This window comes from Corvus moneduloides, chromosome 21 (assembly GCF_009650955.1).
Source record: "Corvus moneduloides isolate bCorMon1 chromosome 21, bCorMon1.pri, whole genome shotgun sequence".
In the NCBI taxonomy this organism is placed as follows: domain Eukaryota; kingdom Metazoa; phylum Chordata; class Aves; order Passeriformes; family Corvidae; genus Corvus; species Corvus moneduloides.
Genome location: NC_045496.1, coordinates 2,019,721 through 2,042,117, shown reverse-complemented (window position 1 = coordinate 2,042,117; position 22,397 = coordinate 2,019,721). Strand labels below are relative to the sequence as shown.

General features: G+C 45.6%; 1 protein-coding gene across 4 annotated transcripts in view; it reads left to right on the top strand.

The window, feature by feature from the left end:
* The window catches only part of DAB2IP (DAB2 interacting protein), a 164,031-nt gene that overhangs the window by 15,401 nt on the left and 126,233 nt on the right, over window positions 1-22,397 (top strand). Inside the window, exon 1 of one of the 4 annotated variants that reach the window (XM_032130677.1) lies at window positions 16,423-16,802. The exons of the other annotated variants lie outside the window; for them this stretch is intronic. Within the exon in view, the coding sequence (XP_031986568.1) occupies window positions 16,664-16,802 (139 nt within the window). The 5' untranslated portion in view covers window positions 16,423-16,663. Of the gene's footprint in view, window positions 1-16,422; window positions 16,803-22,397 lie in introns of those variants that run through there. 4 annotated transcript variants of the gene reach the window in all.

Genomic DNA, 22,397 nt, shown 5'->3' with positions numbered 1-22,397 from the left:
GGTCTAAAATATTTCCAGTGCTTGAGTGAATTTCCAACACTGAGCTAATTTTTATCATAATCCCGTCAGAGAAACGAAATTTATGGTGCAGTCAGCCATCAGTTTAAGTATTTTGAGAGGAGTATGGTGACTAGAGAGTCTGCTGTGTGTGCAGGTCCTGAGCATCCACTCACATCCACTCTTCCACTCAGGAGTGGAAGAGACCTGGAACAAAATCTGCTGTGGTACAGCTGGCTTTGAAGAAATAACTAGCAATGAGTTTGAGGTTCCTTTATAGGAGAAAAAAGAAAGGGAAAAAGAATGCAAAAGCCAGCTTGGTTCAGTGTCTGGGCACATTTTCAAGGCCTCTTTTATTTTGAGTAATTAATTCTGTGTTTTATTAGTAATGAAAGCAGGGGCTATTTTGTGCAAGGCTGGAGCAGTTCTGGGTGACTCGGCAGGAAGTTAAACTGATGTAGCATTACTTTTGCAATTTATCACCTGCCTGTAGTGCTTACTCAGGGTATAATACAAGTTTATCATTGTTCAGAGCAATTATATTCTAAATTCACTTAATAATTACCTCTCAAAACCAGATAACTTTAAAGAACTGATTATTTTATAAGTAACTGGAAAAATCTCTAGTGTGACATCTCTTCGTTGTGGCAGCCTAAATGCAAGCTGGCTTTTTGGTGATCTGTTTCAAATTAAGTGATTTCATTACATAAATGTATGTATTGGGGCTTGAGTGTGGTGTATCCAAATGCTTGCAGCCTTCCTACACATTTGTAATGATTCCAATGATTCCAAACTAGAGAGGGTTTTTTTTTATTTGGTGGATGAAAAATCCATTCTATTTTGTCTTTGGTTAAGGGAACTTGAAATACTAGATAGTATAAATGTACAGCTTCGAAGCTGGTCACAATTATTGGTAGAAGTGGTAGACACGGCAGCTGAACACAACAGACCAACCACAGACCCTCCAAAGCTTTTCTTTCCTGGTTCTGTTTTCTGCTTCTCCAGGTGTGGAAGGCCCTGGGAGCTGCGGGGTCCCTGCAGCTGCCCCGGTGCAGACCCAGCTCTAATTGATTATCCCAGCATGAGCTTTGAGGGTCCCGCAGTCCCTGGCCAGGCCCTGCTGAGTTACTGCACAGCTTTAGGCAGCAGAGTTTTAGTGACTGCAGCAAATAAATCTGCTGTGCTTTATGGAGCACGGAGAAGCTTGTTTTCTGAATTTTAATTGTCTCAATAAATCGTGTTAAGATTGTGTTCTATTAGACTGCAGGAAATTAATGCGAGTGGTTCGAATATGGGCGTTATTGGGAAGGTGTGTTGCTCACAGGACTGTTAGAAAAAGGGTTTTCAAATCTGGCTGAGCAATAACGAGGGTGATAAGGATTGTAGAGGTATGGAGTGCAGCTTCCCAGGAATCTCTATTCAGTCTTGGGTTTACCTACAGGGATTCTCTTGTCCCTCTGGGGACTAAGTGATGATGATTTGCAGCTTGTGCTTCACAGAGGAGAGGAAACGTTTGTAATGGGGCTCAGATAGCTCAGGCGCAGAGATTGAGAGGGACATCCTCGTGTCAGACTGTTGTTCTGGACATTTAGGATGAATGATGAAGGATGAACCTCTGCTCTGCAGACAGGCTGAGAGGGTTGGGGCTCTTCAGCCTGGAGAAAAGGCTCCGAGGAGACCTTAGAGCCCCTTCCAGTGCCTAAAGAGGCTCCAAGAGAGCTGGAGAAAAATGTTTTGATGCTGTGACTTGAGAGTTTGCTGTTAATGAGTGCAGCAATGAAGATCAGCAGATTTTACTCCCAGCCTCCCTTGGCCCTGCTCTCAGGGGAGGAATACTGGTTCTTTTCACTGAGGGGTGGTTGTGCCCCTCAGGGTCGGAAGGCAGGAGCTGCTCTCGTCCTGGCACCGGGACAGCATCCAGATCTTTATTTGCAGGATTAGAATGTTTTCAAAAAGATAGGCCAGGTCAAAAGCTCTCCATTGCTGTGTCTCCCAACGTTCTGCTGGAGAGCTGGAGTGATTGATGAGCATTTCTCGTTGCAATTACAGATGAGCAGCAGCAACCCACAAATCATGGCACGCTGGGTAGGAGTTCCTGAGCCGCTCTCTGTAGTCTGGCCAGCAAATCATTAAATCAAGTGAGGATGAGCAAGGGGCTGCTGGATGTTCTCGCCTCAGCACAGCAGCTGAGAGAGCTGAGTAAGCTGCTGTCTGCCTAAATCAATCCCCACACTGGGAATTGAAACAGTGCAGGCATGAAGCCTGTCCGTGGCCACATAAAAGCCGCATTATGGCTGCAATTTAGGGGACTACGCCTAAAGCAGCTCTTCGAATCCCTAATCCTGGGAGCTCCGAGGGAAGAAAGCAGGGAGGCCATGCTCAGATGTCTAAAACTTTCCTCCTGACCCTGACTCGAAGTGGGGGACCTGTCCTGCAGAGAAGCCAATCCATGGGGAGTTCATGCACTGTGTATGTTGTAATGGGATTTTACAATACAGATCCTGGCACATATATTTAATATCTGACAATTCACATAGCTTGGCTGGCAAGCACACTGAACATTGCCAGATTTATATAAGATCCTGTGAATTCCTGACCTAGATATTCCTTGGAGGAGGGAATTCAAGAGCAGGAGAGAAGCATGAACCAAGTATGGTAGACTGGACTCCTCACTTCTGACCCATTTCCCTTATTTCTTTTGAGTAGTAAGAGTCTTAAAAAACCACAAAATTGGGTTAATGAAATTATTTAAGATGATTAGCTCACTCTTAAAGTTGTTCCAAGTTCAGTCTTTATACAATTTACGTTATGCTTGGGGTACTGAATAATGAAAAATCTAAACAGAGCACTAAGCCTCAATCCTACATGTAAATCTGTGCACATGTGCTGCAAACAAGATAGCACCCATGGACAGATTTGTTTGTGTTGCCTTGTGAGCCAACTGCTGTGGTTTTGCTTCTTTTAATTATTCAATCCTGAAAGAATTGACTGTGAAATCCCACCAGGCAGAGATAAAGACTGGAAACCTTGTAATCTACAACTGTACAGGAGGGTCAGTTTATGGCCTGAACGTGCTGGAGAATTTAGATGTGGAGAGAATCTTTCATAGTGAACTGGCATGAAAACCTGTATTATTTCAGGGCTTTGCAGCATATAAATTGTGTTTATGATGAAGCTAAAGCTTGGAAAAACCAAATTGGTAGATCTAATCCAGATTTGCTAGTCTGATGAATTTTTCCTTTTCAAATTAATTCAGGCTTTAAGATTAATTCAATGCCAACATGACAAGGGCAAGACAAATTAATTAGCTTAAGCTCCATGAGTTGTGAGGTTTTTGTCTCTATGTGCTTTGTGTGAGGGTGTGCAGGGCACTGCTGTGGGTGATTGACCGTGGCAGGGGAAAGAAGGGTCCTTCAGCTTCACCCCAACACCGCTCCCAGCCAGGTGAGAACTTTGTCAGTGAAAATACTTGAATTTTCCTACAGTCTGGAACTGAAGACCACATTCCTAGTGCACTTCCAATATTAAACTGTTCAGCTGAGACTGCTCAGGAGTCACAAGTAATGCTTTAAAAAAAATTTTAAAATGTTTAGTTGTAGAGAAAAAATGCCCAGGTCTGGTCTCATAAAAACAAGCAGCCAATTTTTAAAAAATGTTGGGTTCCATAGTATCTGGAATTCTTACGTGTCATAACCTTGTTAAGATAATTACAGTAAATGGCTTTTCTGCAAGGGAATCCCCCGACATTCTTCCTTGGGAGATTAAATCTTTGCTGCTGTTCTAGACAGATTCTGCGGCTGAGTGAAAGTCTCTCCTACCTCCTTTAAAAATATCAACAACCAAAGAGAAGACAACACTTAATTCATTTTTACAAAAGGAAAAGAGAGTCATGTCTTGGGAAAAAGGGAAATCAAATAAAAAATTTAATGCTGGAGAAGAAAGGCAAGAAATGCAGTTGCCATGGAAACTGGAGCATAAGTAGAAACTTTCCAGCAAAGAGCAGAAACTAAAAATGAAAAAGCAGAGTGGCGAGGCTTGGCAGATAGCCAGGAGCTTCCTCCACCTCCTTCTCGCCTGTGCTCCTGGTGGGATGCTCTTCGTCATCCTTCCACAGGCTGGAGGTGCTCTGGGCATTCGGAGAGCAAAGCTGGGGTCGGAGCACTTCTCAGGGGACAGCGAGTGGCAGCATCACTTGGGATGAGGCAGCCGTGCCAAAATCCTCTGTGTGCTTCAGCTTGGGGCCACTTCCACAGGAGAGGGGAAAATTCACTGGGAATGGCCATAATGTCACAGTGGGCTTGGGAGAGAGTGGAAGCTGCTTGGTCTGATGGTCACAAATCACCAAGCAAGTCCTTGATTCTTCTTGTGTCCAAACCAAGGTCTGGGAGTTCACTGCAGCAATAAATAATTTGTGTTCTTTGATACTTCTCTGATCCCTTTTTCATAGAGAAAAGATTCCCTAAAGTTTGCTCCAAGTGCTTCTGTGCCTCAGACTGGCTGGGCACCATACCTCAGCTCTCTGATCCTCATCTCCCACCTGGGAGTCACATTCCTTGTCAGAGTTCTGCCATGGGCGCAGGATGTGTTCCATAGTGGTTGTTGGCTGCATCCCACGTGTTTCTGAAAGCAGAGGCATATTCCAGACCTTCAGTTTTGTCCAGGGCTCTGGGTTCATTTGATGCTGGCACGTTTAGCTCAGTTGTATGCAATAAAGTAATGCAGTCATTGGATTAGCAATTATTAAATTCACATATGCTTTTTAGTATGACATGGAAAAAAGCAGGTTGGAAAAGCTGGGCAGGTTCCCAGGCAGGGCTGTAAAACCTCTGTGATGGCCAGGAAGTGATTTGGGTGAAAGACTGGGAGCGTACCCAGGCCTGTGTGCTGTTACAGATGGAAGCAATGAAACCTGGGGTGTTCAGCTTTCCTTCAGTCATGTTCTTGGAATTAAGTATGGGTGTAAGTTTTGCTAATTTGCCCTCAGACTGTTCAGCATCTTAAATAATTGACTTCCTTTTCGTGAACAAAATTAAAAATGCAGTGCAAGTTCAAAAAACCCACTTGACCTCTTTGTATGTGGAATCTGGACAAACTTACCGGGATGCAGCACCACGAGTTAGGAACCCGTTCCTCAGTTTGTCACTAGAAATAAAGCCTATACGTTTAACTCGGCTGCTTTGCCACTGACTTTACTCCTCAGCTGTCCTGCCACGGTCTCACCTGGACTATTCCTCGTTTAAATATTATTCCAAAACACAAGGATTTGTGGTTTGTTGGGGTTTATTAGGTTGCAAGGAATGAATCCTTGAGTAACGAACTTCACTGGGATTTCCAACTGAGTAAAAGGAATGTTTTGGGGTTTTTTTTATGTTCTTTAGCATCTAGGCAAGGAAAAAAGCAGGGAACATATTTCCTAAGCGCCGTAGAAAGGGGTTTTTAAGAGGAAACCCGCTCTGGGGAGGGAGCGGTACCCCCGTCCCGGGGATGTGGCAGCGATCCCGGCGGAGCCGGCGCCGTCCCGCCTGCGGGCGGCAGCAGAGCCGTGCGGAGCCGCTTCATCCCCGCCTGCGCCGGGACCGGGACCGGGACCGGGACAGGGACAGGGACAGGGACAGGGACAGCCCTGCCGGCGAACAGCCCGGGCCGGCGCTGAAATGAGGAACCGACCTGAGAGCCAGCGCTGGCCACAGCACACTTAGCACCTCGGGCACTTCCCGTGAAGGAACTCCCTGTGAGCAGCTGGACTTGCAGCAGGGCTGTGTCCAGAGCAGAGCAGCTTTTCTTGGGCTTTAACGTGCTGACAGGGCACTGGCGTTTCTGGAGTTTTCAGCTGGAAAAGCTCCCTCCCTTCTCCCGTGTTCCTCCGTGCTCAGTGTGGACAACAAATGTTTTTCCGAGACCACTGACATTGTCTTGGGTTTATGTGGTGTAAATTGAAACGATCTAATTTCTGTTGCAGTAGTCAAAGCACTGAGGGACTCTGAGGGCTTGTTTGTGACCTAGGAATGCTCGGAAAAGTCAAACCAAACTGCAGAGAGGTGTACAGTGCATGTGTGCAAAGCACAGCCTGGCCACAGCTGGGAAAAGCTCCACAATACCCTGTATTACGTGGGTTTATACCCAGCTCAGTGTGTTATGGAAGGAAGTTTATGAGTGGCACAACCCAAACAAAAAGAGCACTCCAGTTGCTGCCAAGATGAGATTCCAGGCTGCTCTTGACTGAACAAGACGCCTTCCGTGTAGGATTACCACTTACTGTGTGAAGGTAACCATGGGCTACTTCCTGGAATTGCAAAGAATGAGCATTTTTGGAAATTCCAGTTCCTGATGTCTGTTTTCAGCATTGCTGCTAAGTGTTTTACCACTTCAGGTGTGGCAGTGCTTGCCAGGTTGTCTTGTTTGGAGTAGATCGGGAGGAAATTTGTACCCCTGTCCTGAGGAGTTCTGTTAGGAGCAAAAGTGCCTTTGTATAATGAGCTAAACAGGACCCTCCAAAAGCCCCTCAGTTCCAGGAACTTACCCTGACACAGTAAGTGTGGGATTCCTGATCTCTCTGAGACTCTGAAGAAGGCAGAATCTGACCTTTTCCAAGGCTGGTTCCTTCAAAGACAAATAGTGTCCCTGTAAACATTCCCTGCCCTGCTCAGGATCACAGGGAAGTTACATTTTAGCCCTGGCCAGCAAGAATCCCCTCATACTGGTGAGCCTGCACCCTCAGCAGCTTGCTAACATGGTATAAATCCTGCAAGCTCAGCCTGGCCTCCAGGCCTGTCAGAACACTTAGTTTTGGGGAGCCGTGCTGCTTAAACTGTGGTGGTGGTGGGATAGTCCGTTCCAAAGGTTGGCAAAGCTCAGAGTTTTGGAAACAGCAAGAGGTATTTGTCAGCTAATGTTCAGACCTGAGAGGTCCTGCTGTCAGAATATTGATCTCAAATTCTTCCAACATCTCTTCTGTTGGGAGCTGGACCTGAACTTCAGAGTGCAAGATGTGCTCTTCCCAGATTGTTCCCTGATCTCCCCCCTACACCTTCCATTAGCAGTTCTGTGTACATGAGTCTCCCTTGTCATCCTGTCAGCCCTCATGGTCTTTAAATAGTCTGTAGGCTCTGGGTGGTGATCACCACATTGTTCCCCCTCCCTCTGCAAGCTGCTCATGGAAAAGAGGACAAGAATTACTTGCTCATACATTGCTTGTTCATAGTCCAGTTTTAAAACCATCTCTTGCTCATTTGCCGAGTCCAGCAAACCAATATCCTGCCCAACTCCCTGCCCTGCCCAGCTCTCAGTGAGCACCTTAGATCCTGAGTTACCCTTGGAATTCCAGAGGGTTCCTACCTAGTCCCTGCTGGCAGCAAATGCAGACACAGCAGTATCACGGCTAAAACGGGCTGCACATAGGGAGATCCGTGTTCCTACTAAATTGTTTGGTTGCTATTTTTTCCCCTCGAGGGCAATTCCATTCATCCCCTTTCAGAAGAGCCTGTTAGACTCAGCCAGTCCTGAACTCCCAACAAATGTCCTTTAATAGTTTCGGGTTTCAGCTTGGCGGCCTCTGACTGTGTGTTCCTTTAATACATTCACGACTCCCCTGGGAGAACTAAGCCAGGAATAACCAACACTTTCTTAAGCCAGGCCTCCTGCTTTAAGGCTGTGTTTCTTTTCCTGCCATATATTCCCTTGCTCATCTCCACAGCTCCCGCTTCCTTGTGCTTTGCATTGCCCATTCTGAATTCAGGTGTTCTCAGGTGTCTGAGAGGGGAGTGCTGCATCCACTGCTTTCAATTTTGCTGGCTGAAGGAGCATAAAGGACTCTTAACATTCTCTGCAGTTGCCGCTCAGCTTGGCATACTGATCATTTCAATAATAAAGTGTTTCCTTTCATTCTCCAACAGTCAGGCCCCTGCCAGAGCCATAATTGTTCACAGATGACTCATTTTGGCTGCATGATCAAAACCAGGGAAAAGTGCTGTTTGCACAGGCTTTGAAACGTACAAGATGGGAAGAGATGTTCACGCTTGATATTTGTACCATATGTGCTTTCTAAATTTTATTATAGAACCTTTACATTTCAAAAGAGATTCTAGTCTTATCCTGGGGATGATTTAGAAAGGAAAAGATAAGTAGAGTTTTGAGTTAGGCCAAGATTAGCAAAGATTGACAGTGTAGTTTGAGCAGTGAGGCTGCATCCTGCCGGGACTCCTGGTGGGAGCTGGGCAGTGTGGAGGGGTCGTTTCTTCTCGGAGATAAATAGATCTAGATCTGTGTCGAGGTATCTGTGCATTGTTTAGGGGCTGCAGACTCGGTCATGTTTTATATCAAAGTCCCACTGAACTCTTCATTCTTTGTAGAATTTGTTTTGAAATCCTGCACTCGGAGTTGTAGCAGGTGTTTGCATTTTCTTCCCTAATGAAAACACAAGGAATGTCTGCACAGTGCACGTGATGCCCCATCCCCAGTGCTGGGCAGTGCTCTGCCCTGCCTGGCTGTTGTTCTCTTTTCCCAGTGTTTACCTCAGATGTACCCTCTGGGAGGGTCAGCAAAGGGGTCAGCAATGAAGTTCTGTTTTAGGGTGGAGGAGAGGGAAGTGGGAGGATGATTCCTGCAAAGCCATTCATCACCAAGCATGAGCTGTGTCAGTTAGGAGCTACTCTTTGTGTCTCCTCCCAGAATTGCTTTGAGGCCACCCAACTGTTTTAGATAAAACACCAAACAGACAAACTTTGCCTTCTTTCCGTCAGTGTGGCATTTTGACTAATGAGTTGTACAAACCCTGCAAGCCAGGTCATCCAGGACTGCTGCCACGTGGATGTCTGAGGATGTGAAGACAAGCTGCTATTGGATAGGCCTTTGCAGGGGCTCAAAGGAAAGAGTTAGACTTGTTAATCCAGTAAAAATGAGTATACTAGAAGAATAAAGGATATAAATTCAGTAGGAAGAGGTTTTTTTAGTAGCCTTTTCTCTCTAAAAATATAATGGGCGTGTTAGTGGAATGGGAACATATAGACTACATACACTTGTGAGTGAAAGATCTGTATGAAAAAGTAGGAAGATAAGCAGAAAAAAATCAATTTGGACTGATGCTGCAGTAAAGGAGCATTATTGGGCACTGTGTGCCTTGCTAGACATTCTCTATTATTTTCATTTGGAGTGTCCTTTATCTGATCATCACCCAGTTCCTGCACAGGACTGGTGAGGTACCGACCCAGCAGGGTGAGAATTCCCAGGGAACTCAGGCACTGGAGGTGTTGGATGCCCTGAGGTTCCACATTTCAAAACATCCCAGCCCTTGCTTTGCTCATGGGGTGTTTTTCATATTTCTGTTGTTTGAAGGAGGCTCTCCACATTTTGCAATCAGCTGCACTCAGACAATAACATCTCTCAGGGCAGCCCTGTGTTGTTGTGCCAGAAGGAAAAACGTAAATTTAAATAAACCACCCTCACAATGGTATTTAAAAACTGATTGCAGGATTTCCAGTTGCTTTTGTAAAGCCCTCTTCAAAAACAATAGCTACATTTTCATTTTTCAACTTGTTACCAGGGAATTCTTTTAAAACAGAGGGTGTTTTCTGTGCCACACTGTCATGTCAGCCTGATAAGGAAGATGGCTAAAGATCATTCTTGCCAAAATATTCCTTGGTTGAGTCATCTGATGCCAAAAAGCAAGTGAAACGAGCAACTGTATTTGCAGTGGAGTTTGCAAATTTTGTGGCAAGGAAAGGAAGAAAATAATCTGTCACATGAAAAATGAAGTTTAGATTGTGTGTATATAAATCAGTGATTTGTTATATGAGCGTGAGATCATTATCGGGCATTTAAACATGAATTGGAAGTGCCTAATCTATTAATTAATCAGGAAATAAGTTTTACATAGCATGTGTAATCAAGTTAATCTTTCATTTCACTTGCCAGCAGAGATGCTTCGTTCATTGGATGTTGTCATGAGATTAAACACCCCGGGGGCTGATTCTTGCTGCTGGGGGAGCCTCAGGTGTCCGGATGGCATCAGGAGGGGAGGGAAGGCGGCTGCTTCCCTGGAGCCCACTGCATTCCTGAGACTGGGAGAAGTTGTCTGTGCACAGAGGGAGTTCCTGGGCTCTGCAACACCTGTAAAACCCTTCTCTCCTCCCCACCTTGAGTTAGAACAGACTCAACTTCCACGCAAGCAAGGAGAGTGATGCCCTGCAGCAACTTTCTGAAAGGTTCATGGTTTTTTCCCTGACCTTTTAGCACGCCACATTGGAAAGCCATTGAAACAGAACTCACAATAAGTAGCTGAGCCTTCTGCTAATAATAACCCATAAATCTGGCACAGAAAGTCAGTGATGCCAGACTTTTATCAACTCTTTCCCTGCAGCAACATAACAGCAAGTTTACTGCTGAAATACAAAGTAAAAATATTTTTAGGAGTTAATTTATTTTGTTATATGAATATTTTGATCAAGGTCAATGCAGATTATGTAGTTTCTTACAATAATTTGTTATTACATCTAATAATTAGGTTCTTAACCTAGAGGTGATGTGGGTTTTGATTATTTAAATGTGCAGATAGGAAAGATCATCACCTGGGCTCCCTTCCCACTGAAGGTTGGACCAGGTGAGATTTTGAGGTCCCTTTCGAGCCCCTCCAGGGTCATGGCAGAGAACTGCTCCAGTTTTGTCTTGGAGAAGGAAATGGGACATCTTGGGAAACCCAGAGCTGAAGTTACCCTGTTAATCACTCAGTGAATCACTGATAACATTTTATTTTAGTAATAAGGGATTTTTGGAAAGAGCAGTCCCCCTTAAACAAATACTTCCTGCCAGCAGCTCGGCGTGGAAGACACACAGTGCTGGGAAGTGTTGTGCAGCTCCCAGTCATGTCTGAGGGACTTTGTTTGATTTAGGGATTTGTACAAGATTTTTCTTTTTAGTTTGGAACTTTTGCTGTACAATGGAGACTTCACTCTCCTGGGTTTTTCCTCCTGTTGAAAGGAGCAGGCTGGTCTGAAGCACAGGATGTTTGATTCTGGTAGAAGTTTCTTCTTCCATCTGTGTTGGACTCTGTGTGTTTAATTGCTTCATTAGGTCTGTGGAAATTTAGCAAAAATCTTAAGATCGATTTTGACTTTGTAAATTTTATTAGTGTCATGACCAGCCAGGTCATAAACCTGTGTACCTGAGTGGAGTGTTCTTTACCATCAGGAGTACGTGGCAGTAGAGCAAGTGGAGTGATTTTGTTTTGGTCTCCCCCAGCTTGCTGAAAGCTGATTTGAGAAGCTGATGTTCTTTAGCTCTATTGTTCTGCTGGGAAGTGGGCAGGAAATGTGTTGTGCTCTGAGGTCAGGCTCGGTGTTTCTCTGCTGTTTCTCTGCTGTTTCTCTGCTGTTCCTGGAGTTCATCGTGGGCACAGGAAGCGTCTCCGCGGTTCTCAGACATGCCGGCTCTCCGTGCTCCGTGCCCTGCCTGGGGACAGAGACCCTTCCCGTCTGCACCTCTGCGTGTGTTTAACACAGAGCACGAGGATAACGTGCTTGGCCACCTCCTGCTGGCCTCTTGGGATCCAGGGTGTTGTGAATTCCCATCAGGCAGTTGCAGAAATTAAATGCGATCCAAAACTGAGCTTGTTGGGAATTGGAGGGTTTTTCTCTCAATTCCTTTTTGGATAGTGATATTTGAGAAATTCTTTCATTCACATTTAAAAAATATATTATGACTCTTTCTTAAAATCAGGACATTATAATTTAGAAGCAAATAACTGACTTTCCCGCTTAATACTGGGCACATTCTTTAGATTTTTTTTTTACCTGAGTGAAAAAGAGGAAGTTCATGTGTTTTAAGTACATTAAACTGAACAAGTATTTGCAGAAGCAAATATGCAGAAGCCTCGGTGCTCTGGTGGACAAAAGACACTGTAGGAAAAAAAGATATGATTACGTTTAATACTTACTCATCCCAAGGGGCTTGTCTCAGGAGAGTGGGGAAGCTCCATTTGTTCTTTGGTCAAGGATAAGGGGTGCAGGGTATCTGCCTCGCTCTGCCCCAGCCTTCCCACGTGGTGCTGAATAAATCGCTCGTGGCTTCACTTCTCCAGTCATAGAATGGGCTTGGGAACTTCATTACTGCAGTTTGTGCAATACTCTGCATTTCCTTAGATCATAAGTGCTGTGCATGAGGAGTCAGCTCTTAATTGGTGGTTATGCAGATCCCAAAACAATGGGGCGTTGATCCTTCTTTGCATCTCTGGCCCCACCATTGTAAATATATAATGACCATAATGACAGTAAACAACAGGCACAGTCTGCATGGAGGGAACAGTGATGCTGAAAGAATTCATGTCCTGGTTTAACTTCCAGGAGACCGCCTGAACACCTATTTAATATTTCATTATTCAGATGTACATTTTTCCTCTTGCTTTTTCATATGGCACTGCTTTTTCTGCTCATTAATATCATTAAATATCTATACTATGTATAATGACTCCCTTTCATTTACATTTGGATTTCATCCCCATACACACAGCAAGAGTAATCCATAGTGTTGTGGTAGTGCTGACACCATTGAATAAATGGAGAGCGGTGAATTCTCTGCCTAAATTTAAAGTAAATGTGTATTTCTTCTCATTTTGATCCCCAGTCTATGGATCGTTTTGTTGCAGTGCTCTCAAGAAGCTGCTACATTCTACCTAAAGTAGTAAGGAAATGAATTTGCCTATGTGCACTCTTAAAATAATCATCATGTTCTGTTAAAATACTAAAAGGAAGTGGTTTACTTTAGTTGTGTGTATGAAACTTTCCTTCATAGGTCTTCAAACAAGTAAGTCACCGAAGATTTAGGTGTGGGTACGGCTGAATTGAAAGTTAAGTTATCCTCACACAAAGGAAATTACCTTCGTCCCTGGCTCTGCTTATGAGCTGATGTATCCCTGCCTGGAAATCTTCAGAGTGTGCTGGACTGGAGTCTGCAATGGACTTGTGAACAAATTCAGGCAGGCACACGCTGGGAGTGTCTGGGAGCACCGACAGAACCACTGTTTCTCTTGTGTTGTAAAAGAGATAGTTTGCACAGATTTGCCTTTCCTCCTTTTCCCTCTGACTTCAGGAGGAATTTGATCCTTCTTCAGGCCCAGGGGGGTTGCATGTGACAGGGAAATTGGGGTTGCAGTCTGATTTTGATTCAATTTCTTGATGGTCTGTCTGCAGTTCATTGGCCTAATGCAAATTAGAAATTCAGCTGATACCCGCCACTCCTCTCTGCTGGCCCAACCAAAACCTTTTCTTGTTGTTTGGTTCAGGTTGTTTGCTAAGTTTTGAAAGCTTCAGTTCTTTATGAAAGGGGTCTGGGAAACTGAAATGAAATCCCTGAAGCTGCTGTCTCAGAAGGCAGCCTGAATTCAGAGGCCATGAATTCCATGTGTGAACAAGTCAGGACGTTCTCAGACCTGTCCAAATCGGGGGGTTGGGGCTGGACTGGACCCCACTGAAAGAGCACGGAAACTTTCACCTTCAGTATAAGGAATTCATGTTCCTTGCCATAAACTCAGAGGGATCTGGGTTTAGGAAGGTTTAAGGGCAGGGTGACAGCAGTGGGTGACACCCAGGTCAGCCCTGGGTGCCGAGTTCTGTGCTAAAGCCCAGTGGTGCCTCAGACTGGATGTTCTACCACAGTTTGGTATATATTTAATTGTCTTTAATTCCATGGGTTAGGTTTGTGCTCAGTGTTGGGGAGGAGGAGTTAACACCCCAAAAATCACTGCTACATTTATCTCCAATTGCTCTTCTTCCTGAAAGATCCAGCAGATCCCCGTGACTGAGCTCATCCAGCTGCCTTTTGGAGGGAGCAGCCAGACTGGGATGTGTTATTTTAGAGACAGAGATTTAATGTTGTCAGCTTTCCTGAGCAGTTCATAATCCCACGTTTGTGAGTGGCAGATTCCGCTGTACACAGAGCATTTGTGTCAGGGTGTGGCTTTCAAAAAAGAGAAAAAAAAAGTAGTAAAGAAAGAAGAAAACAGAGCAGTGTGTATTAATTGGGAAGGTCTGGCCCAGTCACATCCCCCCAGGTGGGTTGTTCATTTTCCTGCCTGCTGCTCTGTAGCATCTGAAGTTAAAGTCTTCAAAAACCTTGTTAAATAAGAGACAGAGCCAAGCTGGCAAAACTGGAACACAACTCCCAACCATTTATTTTTGCTTTTACATAGGGCTGCTTTCTGCTTTCTCTTGTCAGAATAGTTTATAGTCCCTCATTAACTTCTCCTGCTTCGTGGTCACCTGAATGATTGTTTCTGAAGGTACTAGGCTGATGAAAAATAAAAATCCCCAAGCATTCCCACCTCACATTCCCTCAGAGCTTGGGGACATCCCCAGCACCCGCCTCTCCCGAATCCCCAGTGCTTTGAGCATGAGTCACTTGGCTCCAGTTAAGCAAAATCAAACCTTCCCCTTTCAGATCACATGAATTTGGGTAAGCTTTTAAAATGGTTTTGTTCAAACTTTCATTTCTGTCAGTGCCTTTTTTTTTTGCTGTTGGGAATGACAAAAGTAAATTGGATAGGCCGTTTTAAAGACATTCTAGTGATAAAAGCATAATTGTAGAAGACTCTCTTCAGAGCTTTCATCCCAGTTATTATGACACAAAATTGCAGAGAGACACCTGAATATTTGGGTGCTTGTCTACAGCAAATCTTTAACCAGACGTCAGTATTTTCAGCCTTTCCCATCACTGTATTCTGGATGTTCTCAGCTCCATTTGGGAATTGAATCAGCTGCACAGGATGAGTCTCTGGTCGTCTGGAAAACGGTTAAAGTTGTCCCTGTATTTTTATTTTTTTTATGTACCCAAATATGAAAAAAAAAATTATTCTGGCTAAGAAGAAGAGCGCAGATGTGCAGTAAGCGAAGGCTTTTCCTTTTTGCCGGGGTCTGCTGTGGGATGTGGTGAGGGCCGGTGGAAGCGCAGAGCGATGTCCCGGTGCAGCATCCCCCTCCCGGGGCAGGGAGCCTCCGCTGTCCAGCTGGGATCTGCCTCCTTGACCTGAACTTGTCGCTGCCCTCCCGATTGCTCGTTCCTGCACTGCCTGAAAGCTGGCGCCGAATTCCTCACGTGTGGCCTCAAAACCAGGCATGGACTTCGGGGAAGAGCCAGACTTGGGTTTTCCTCCTAGCAGAGCCTTTCTTAGCTGACACACGGTGTGGGTTTACTTCTCGATGGAAGTAGGAAGCACAGGTTGTGTAGAATTCTGATGTTTTCCGTGACTGCCAAAATGTGTGAAATCCTAAAATTGGGGAGGATGGTTGGTGCTAGGGAAGGGACTCCTGTCCTGGTGTGGTTGCTGAACTGGAATCGTTTCTGCCTCTTGTTACTGGAGGTACAACACAAGATAATCCAAGGAAGCTTTCCAACCTCTGCAGAAGCTCCGGCTGACAGGGGAGCGGGGCTCATCCACAGCCAAGCCCGTGTCTGGTCATAAGACACCACAAAGATAAATTTGCACAGAAGTCTGGGAAAAATGACAAAACGAGGACACAACACAGAAAGTTATTGTGCAGATGTTGTTTTGCAGCTCATCCTACTCAGATGAGGTTTCTCTGTTACCTGCCAGCCTGGGAGAAGCAGCAGCCACACATTAAGTTCTTGGCCACCATTCTGGGTCTCTGAAATGTTTCTGCCACTCTTCCTTCAGAGTCGTTTTTGTGCCAGCAAGGGAGGAAGCTTAGGTGCAGGATTCTTGACAATTCACTTCTGACCTTTTGAAATGGTAAATGTGGAGTGAAATTTTTTATCTGTTTAATATATTTTTTTAATTTTATTTTCTTCCATGGCCTTAAGTGTTAATTCTGCCCACTGAAATGTAATTTTATGGAGCAATATGAGCCGGAGGCAGAATCTTCGCTGTCATCAGGACCCAAATGGTAAATAGGCCCTTTCTCTAATTTGCGGGATGTGCTATAACTCAGTTTGAATGTTGAAAGGAAATGGGCCTCCAGGGGAGTCTGGAGCTCTGTTCATTCAACTTCTAATTAAAGTTTTCCCCTCTCAAATTTCACTTTATTTTCCGGGGCTTTTGCTCCATGATGATTATTAACATGTGTCCCATGGCCAGGAAATCATTATCCCCTTCCCCAACGCAGCGTTTCCCAGATCCCTCCTGCAGCAGAGCCGCAGCCTCCTCCCGGCGATGGGCTGCTGCTCGGGGCTGCTGCTCGGGGCTGCTGCTCGGGACAGGCGAGGGCGGCCGGAGCCGAGGCCGCCGGGCCGCGCTGCGCAGGGAGCTGGGAATTGTTCCGGGACACTTTGATCAGATGATGCTGTCTGGCGGAGAGGATCCAGTCCAGGATTTCTTCCAGCCTATGCTTCACGTTTCAGGAGCCCAGGCCAGCTCTGGCTTCCTATTACTACTCCAGCAGGCTTATCTTTTTGGGGGCAGGAGTTGTTAGCACAGTTTATCTTGCTCGCTGCGAGTCCTCCCTCAGCTGAGACATGCACTCCGGTGCCGCGTGCTTTTTTTCCGTCTCTCTCTCTCTTTTATGTTTTCTTCTCGTTGTTTTTCTTTTTAAATGTGTCAGGTGAAGAGTTCCTCTTCCCCCCTCTCCCTTTCCACTCCAAAGAACCACCCTCCAGTTCATTAAAACGCTGGGACTGTTTTGCTCCTGTGCCAGAGGGGAGAGCGAACCTGTGCCTGCATGTGTGTATGTGTAAAATAGATCCAAAAATGTCCATGAACAGCAGGAAAAGTTCCGGGAGACCGTCTTACTACTACCGACTGCTCCGGAGGTCACGACTTCAGAGACAGCGAAGCAGATCCCGCAGCCGGAACAGGCTTAGCAGGGGTAATTGCAACCACAGTTCTCTTTAATTGCCGCTGCCAGGTAGCGCCGTAGGTAGGTGAGGATGAGCCGGGCGAGGATGGGCAGTGGCCCCGCGCCCCGGGAGCGGGTCGGGCTCTGCACAAGGTCAGTGTGCGAGGGACTCGGGGCAGGCGTGGCTGCTCTAACACCCCGTGTGGTGTCACTAACCCAGGCGTTCCAGCTAACCACGGGTCAGCTTTTCAGTTTTGTGTAATTAAGGTAACTACTTTTCCGAGATGTTTGGAGGCCTAATTGATGCTTACAGAGCTTTGAAAAGCCGTGCCTAGGAGATGGTGTCTCTCTGCAGAGATGTATTGCTGGAACTTCTTGTTCTTCATGAGCCGAGTGTCACCAGGGGGTTGAGATGACAAAGCTGAGAACAGTTTAGGGGTAGGATTTTCCAAAGAGCCTAAAGACTGTGCTCCCAAGGCATTGCAGAAACCTGTGGGACTTGAAGCCCCAAATCACTTTGCACTTTTAAAAATCCTGCTCTAAAAGGGCCTATTTGTCCTCATCAGCAGGAGGGAGGTCCACAGAGGAATCTTTCTGTAGGGCACAGGCAGCCCATTCCTTCTACTGGAGGCAGTTCCTGACCCAGTTGCATTTTTAAAATAAGCTATTCTGCCTTTCTCTTCTAGTGTGAAATAACTGTTTATTGGGTCTTTTGCCTGTTCTTAAAGCAGCCAAAAAGTGGGAGTCTGGGAGTGTTTTCCTATTGAATTTTTTCAGAAAGGAGGAAAGAGGGTTGTGTTTGCCCTCCAGTGCAGCAGTCCTGATATATTTATCATGCTGTGAGCTTAATCAAAGCCATTAACTGAAAATAATTCCTTTTTTTCTTCTTATTGTGTGAGTAAAAAGCACAACTGCAACTTTGCATCAGGTGTCTGTGCAAATCCAGGCTTGGACTTGTCTCACTGCAGTTAATTCTGATTTACGAAGTAGATTTTAAACTCAACTTTAGCACTGCGAGATTTAGCTCAGTGCAATGTCCCCTTTCCTCTTTTCCTGGCACTCAGGACAATTTTAAGGATTTTGAATCACTGCTGAGAAAACAATAGGAAGCTGAATCAGTCCCTGAGCTTCAGCTTTTCCTTTAAGCAGACAGCGGTTTTCTTTGCATTATTTTTTTTGTTGTTTTGCCTGTCAGGGAGGAGCATTTGTAAACTCCCAAACATGTCCCAGTTCCCTTTCCCTCTTTATTTGTGTGCTGCACAAAACCAAAATATTTTACTGTCATTTCAGTTACTGTGACAAACTAAATGTGTTTAGTTTCTTTTAGGTAACCCAATGTGAACTTAATGGCATAATTTGTCAGGAACACGAGGAATATACAGGCAGATTTGATAGAAATGGGAATCAGCCCGAAAGTTTGTAAGAAATTGGATTTGAACCAGCTGAAATCTTGTTGCTGTTGATCTCTCCTGGAGTATTTTGTGTTTCTCTCTGGGATTCCTGCCTCTCAGCACTAGCTGAGCTCCTCTTATCTGTAGATCTGAAAGAGATTTGCAAAGCTGCATGAGAATTTTCTCTTTATTTTTGATAGGTTTTTGTTGTGCAGTGGTGGTGTCACGCAGCCAGGCCACGCAGTGGCTCAGAGGGGAGCTTGGTCCAGGCTGGGCAGGGTGATGGAAGTACTGGAATAACGCAACAGGAACACTCCTTGACAGTTTTGTTTCCACTGGAAGAACGATGAACAGGAGGCTGTAGGGGTCTGGGGGCTGTGGAAAATGCAGAAATCAGAATGAAGTTCTAGATCTTGGGGGGTGATGTAGTGTTGAATTCCAAACCCTGCAAGTCTGGAGGAAGCATGGAGCTGAGGGCCCCCTCCTCAAAGGCTGATGCACAGTGGAGTTTGCTGTCTCTGGCTGGGATACTCGGAGATCAGGAATCCTTAGTGGGAGGTTGCCATAAATTCAGGCGTGCTGGAGTTACTTCACAGGAATTGGCAATGTCTGGTTTGCCACATGTGTGTTTCCCAGACATCCTCTTGGCAGTTGTTGCACTCTGCAGTCTCTGGACCCTTTGCCAAGATCCCCACAGGGCCCAGGTGAGCCTGTGGCTCTGCTGGAGGAGCAGTGATACCTGGAAGTTGATCTTTTCCAAGGGATGTCAGATGCTCAGCATGCTTTTGGACCAGGAGCCGGCTGGGGGTCGGGCAATCCTTACACATTTACCAGGGAGGAGGAGATCTCTGCTGGCACAGGATCCCTGTCCCCATGTGGGACCATTCCCTGTGCTCCCTCTATCCCAGATGATGAATGCCTGGTGCTGGAGCTCAGGCTGGAGCACCCAGGAGTCTGAGGTGCTGCCAGTTTGCTGTGAGTCAGAGCCCTCTTCCAGCCCCCTCTGCTTTGTATTCACCAGGTTCTGAACACACAGGAGTTGTGTTTGAAAACATGTATTTACATGCTGCCACAGCCCACTCTCCCCCCAGAGGCACTGCCACCCACCCACACCTGCCCTTCTGACACTGCTGCTGCTGCTGCCAGCCCTTGGTAGGGATGGAGGGACGGAGCCCATCCTGCCCCAGGAACAGCAGGAAAAGTCAGGCTGGGGTTACAGCTTGCACGGCTCTGTGAGGGCTGAGACCCAGTTTGGGAAATGGGTTTTGCTTCCTGAGGTGCAGAGAGAGCCACTCCCTCAGGAAAGTGCTGCTGTGGTGCTTTTAGCTGGGCAAAGTGAGCAGAGTTTGCATTTTCTGTGCAAGGATCTAAGGGAAGGAGGGGAGAGCTTTGTGTTGGGACTCCAGATGGAGCCAATCTGCTGCAGCGTGTGCAAAAACGTCCAGGACTGAGCTGATGGCAGTGACAGCAGCTTGTTCAATGGTTCATGTGATGGCATCCTCTGTTCTGGAGCTGTCTGGTCAGCCCTGGTGCCTTTAACACATTCATCACATTTCGGTGTGTTTGTCACTCTGTGCCTTTGGGACAGGCTGGAATATCTGAACAGTGACGCTGGTGGGGAGAGCAGAGCTGAGCAGGAGGGGAGGGCTGCTCTGAGGAGGCTGATGGGATCCTGCCTCCAGCACGTTTAAACCATGGCTGTTTGAGAGTTGGTAAAGCATTCAGGCTTCACTGTACTGTTAATCTCTGCTGGAATGAGGGCAGTGCCTGAAACCCCCGGCTCTGCCCTCCACAGAGAGTCAGGACATGCTGCAGGTAAACATTAGCTAGATAAAAAAACTACCTGCAGAACCCCTGGGCCATCTGCTCAGCTCAGAGATGTGTGGGACTGTGGGAGGAATCGTGGCAGTAATTATGATTATTCCCAGGTGATCCATCTCATGTAGTGGAAGGTGCTTGGGAGGCATTGAGGGGAAAAGGAAAATTTTCGGGGACAGCAACACCTGCTTGTGGCTGCACTTGGGTCTGTGGCTTTCTTCAGGGTCTCTCTGCTTCTCCTTACTCATGGACACAGTGAGGGAATGGGAGTCAGTGGGAAGTGTTCTGAAAATTCCCTTTGCTGATAGAAACCACTCATGGGTGCTCCATTCACAGTCCCATCTCTGAGCCAAATGCAGCTTTGGCTTCAGGGCTTTCTTGTGTAAAACTCTGTAGGCAATCAAAGTTGGCATCAAAGCCCTGAGTATTTGAGAACATTGGAGTTCCTGATCTTGAAGGTTCAGTGTTCGTGATACTTCTGTCTCTGTCAGCCTCAGACACAAATGTCTTGCTCTGAGTTCTGTTTATCACAGATGCTTTTCAAGATGTTTTATGAAAAGGATTTTTATTAAACAGACTTTCTTCTTCCTTTCCTTTGATGGCTGCTGTGAAGCGAAAACTGACTGATCTTCAGCAAAGCCCAGAATTTCAGTGCACCAAACACTGAGCTGGGAGGCCAAGGTCAGGCTGGGTTTTTTTCTCAGCACAGGCTATTCAGATACACGTCTGTTGAAAACAGCTGGAATTTAGTCTTTCTCTCTCTGTTTCATGAAATCAAAACCTTTTAAGTGATAAATGAGAGATCAGCTTATACCCAAATAATCAATACCTTGGAGGTTCAGGCACTTGCTTGGGACAGGGGAAGCAGCGACTGGAAAATTGTCCCAGCATGTCCCAGAGTGACATAACAACTAAGGAGGTTTTATTATATTTAAAGCCAACTGAAATTGCACTCACCTCGCAGTAATCTTTCCTAGCTGAAAATCTGTTCTGCAGTACGTTAACAAAAAGTGATATTGGACAAGGAATGCCATGTGGAATTTCTCCCTTTCCACCTCTGCAGGACTTTGTTTTTCATTTAAGGGCTGGGAGAAGGCAAGTGAGGAACCCAGTCATAAATATTAGCAATGGGCTTGGTTGTTTTTTTTTTTTCCAAGGGTGGTGTCTTTTAAATGCCAGGAAAAGGAGACCTTCCTGCTTTGCACTTTTTAATGATTCTTGCTTTGTTTTTCAAATCTCTTTTGTGGCATTTTCTGTTTCACCACAGAAGTCTTGCAGTCTTTCATTGAAATTTTAACAGCATGGCTGACAGATGCCCATAGAAAAGATATGCAAAATGTTTTAAGCTGTGCTGTTTATAGGAAATATTCACTGGCAGCTGTGCTATTTTTAGCAGCAGTGCTCCAGCTGAGACTTTGCTGTGTTTGCTCAATGCTTCATTGTCTAGTAAAAATCGAGACTAAATTTAATGACTTGGGAAGTGGTGCATGATGGAGGAATTCTGGAATTGTTTTGATATTAAACAATGCTTAAATCTCAGAATCCCTTTAATAAGCAAAAATTTAGAGTGAATTTATTTGAGGCAAGATTATTGGACTGACCCTTCAGCAGGAGCGAGGTGGCAGCAGTGCCTTGACTCCCTTTGCTCCTACAGCAAACACTGACCTGCCCCACCTCCTCCAGACATGTCAGAAATGCAGGAACATCCACACTCAGTGAGTGTTCTCTGTGAAAAATTCCTACGAGATCAAAAATGAATCAAGTTGTAAAACTTCCCCTGGGAAGCCCCAGTGGGAATCTCTGAGGAGCACTGTCTCTTTTTGCTCATCTTTATCTCTGTTTACAGCCCTCTCCTGCTGGTAGCACCCTCCTTTTCCCCTGACAGTGTTCCTAGGAGGGGCTGACTGCTCTGAAAGGAAATAAGTAGCAGATTTGCTCTCGAGTAATACAGAATGAGGTTTTATCTACAAGCCATAGGTAATAAATGAGAAAGAGGTTAAAAACCCTGCTCTGAGTCCAAACTAGAATTGCATCCAAAAACATGCTTAGAGGGCTTTCAGCAGACTTTTCATGATCACTCATGTATTAGAGTAAGTTTGTGTCCTTACAGCTGTGGCAGTCCAAACAATTTAGACACGGAGCTGCCTTTTAAAGCTTTTAAACCTGTATTTCCCTTGAAGGTCTTCTAGTGTGCCACTAATCCCCTAAGTTAGTGCACTGAAGGCACTCTCTAATCCTTTAATTCACTCTGCTCTCAACAGAGACGGGAATGAGCTGGGTCAGGGAACATTCTCATTTGGGCTTTATCAGTTTTGCTTTTTTCAGCTCAGACGCTACTGAGGGTAGTTTGCTTTCCTTTGCAACACTCCAGAGAATATTTTAGTTAGACATTAATTGTTTGTGTGTTTGTGTATAT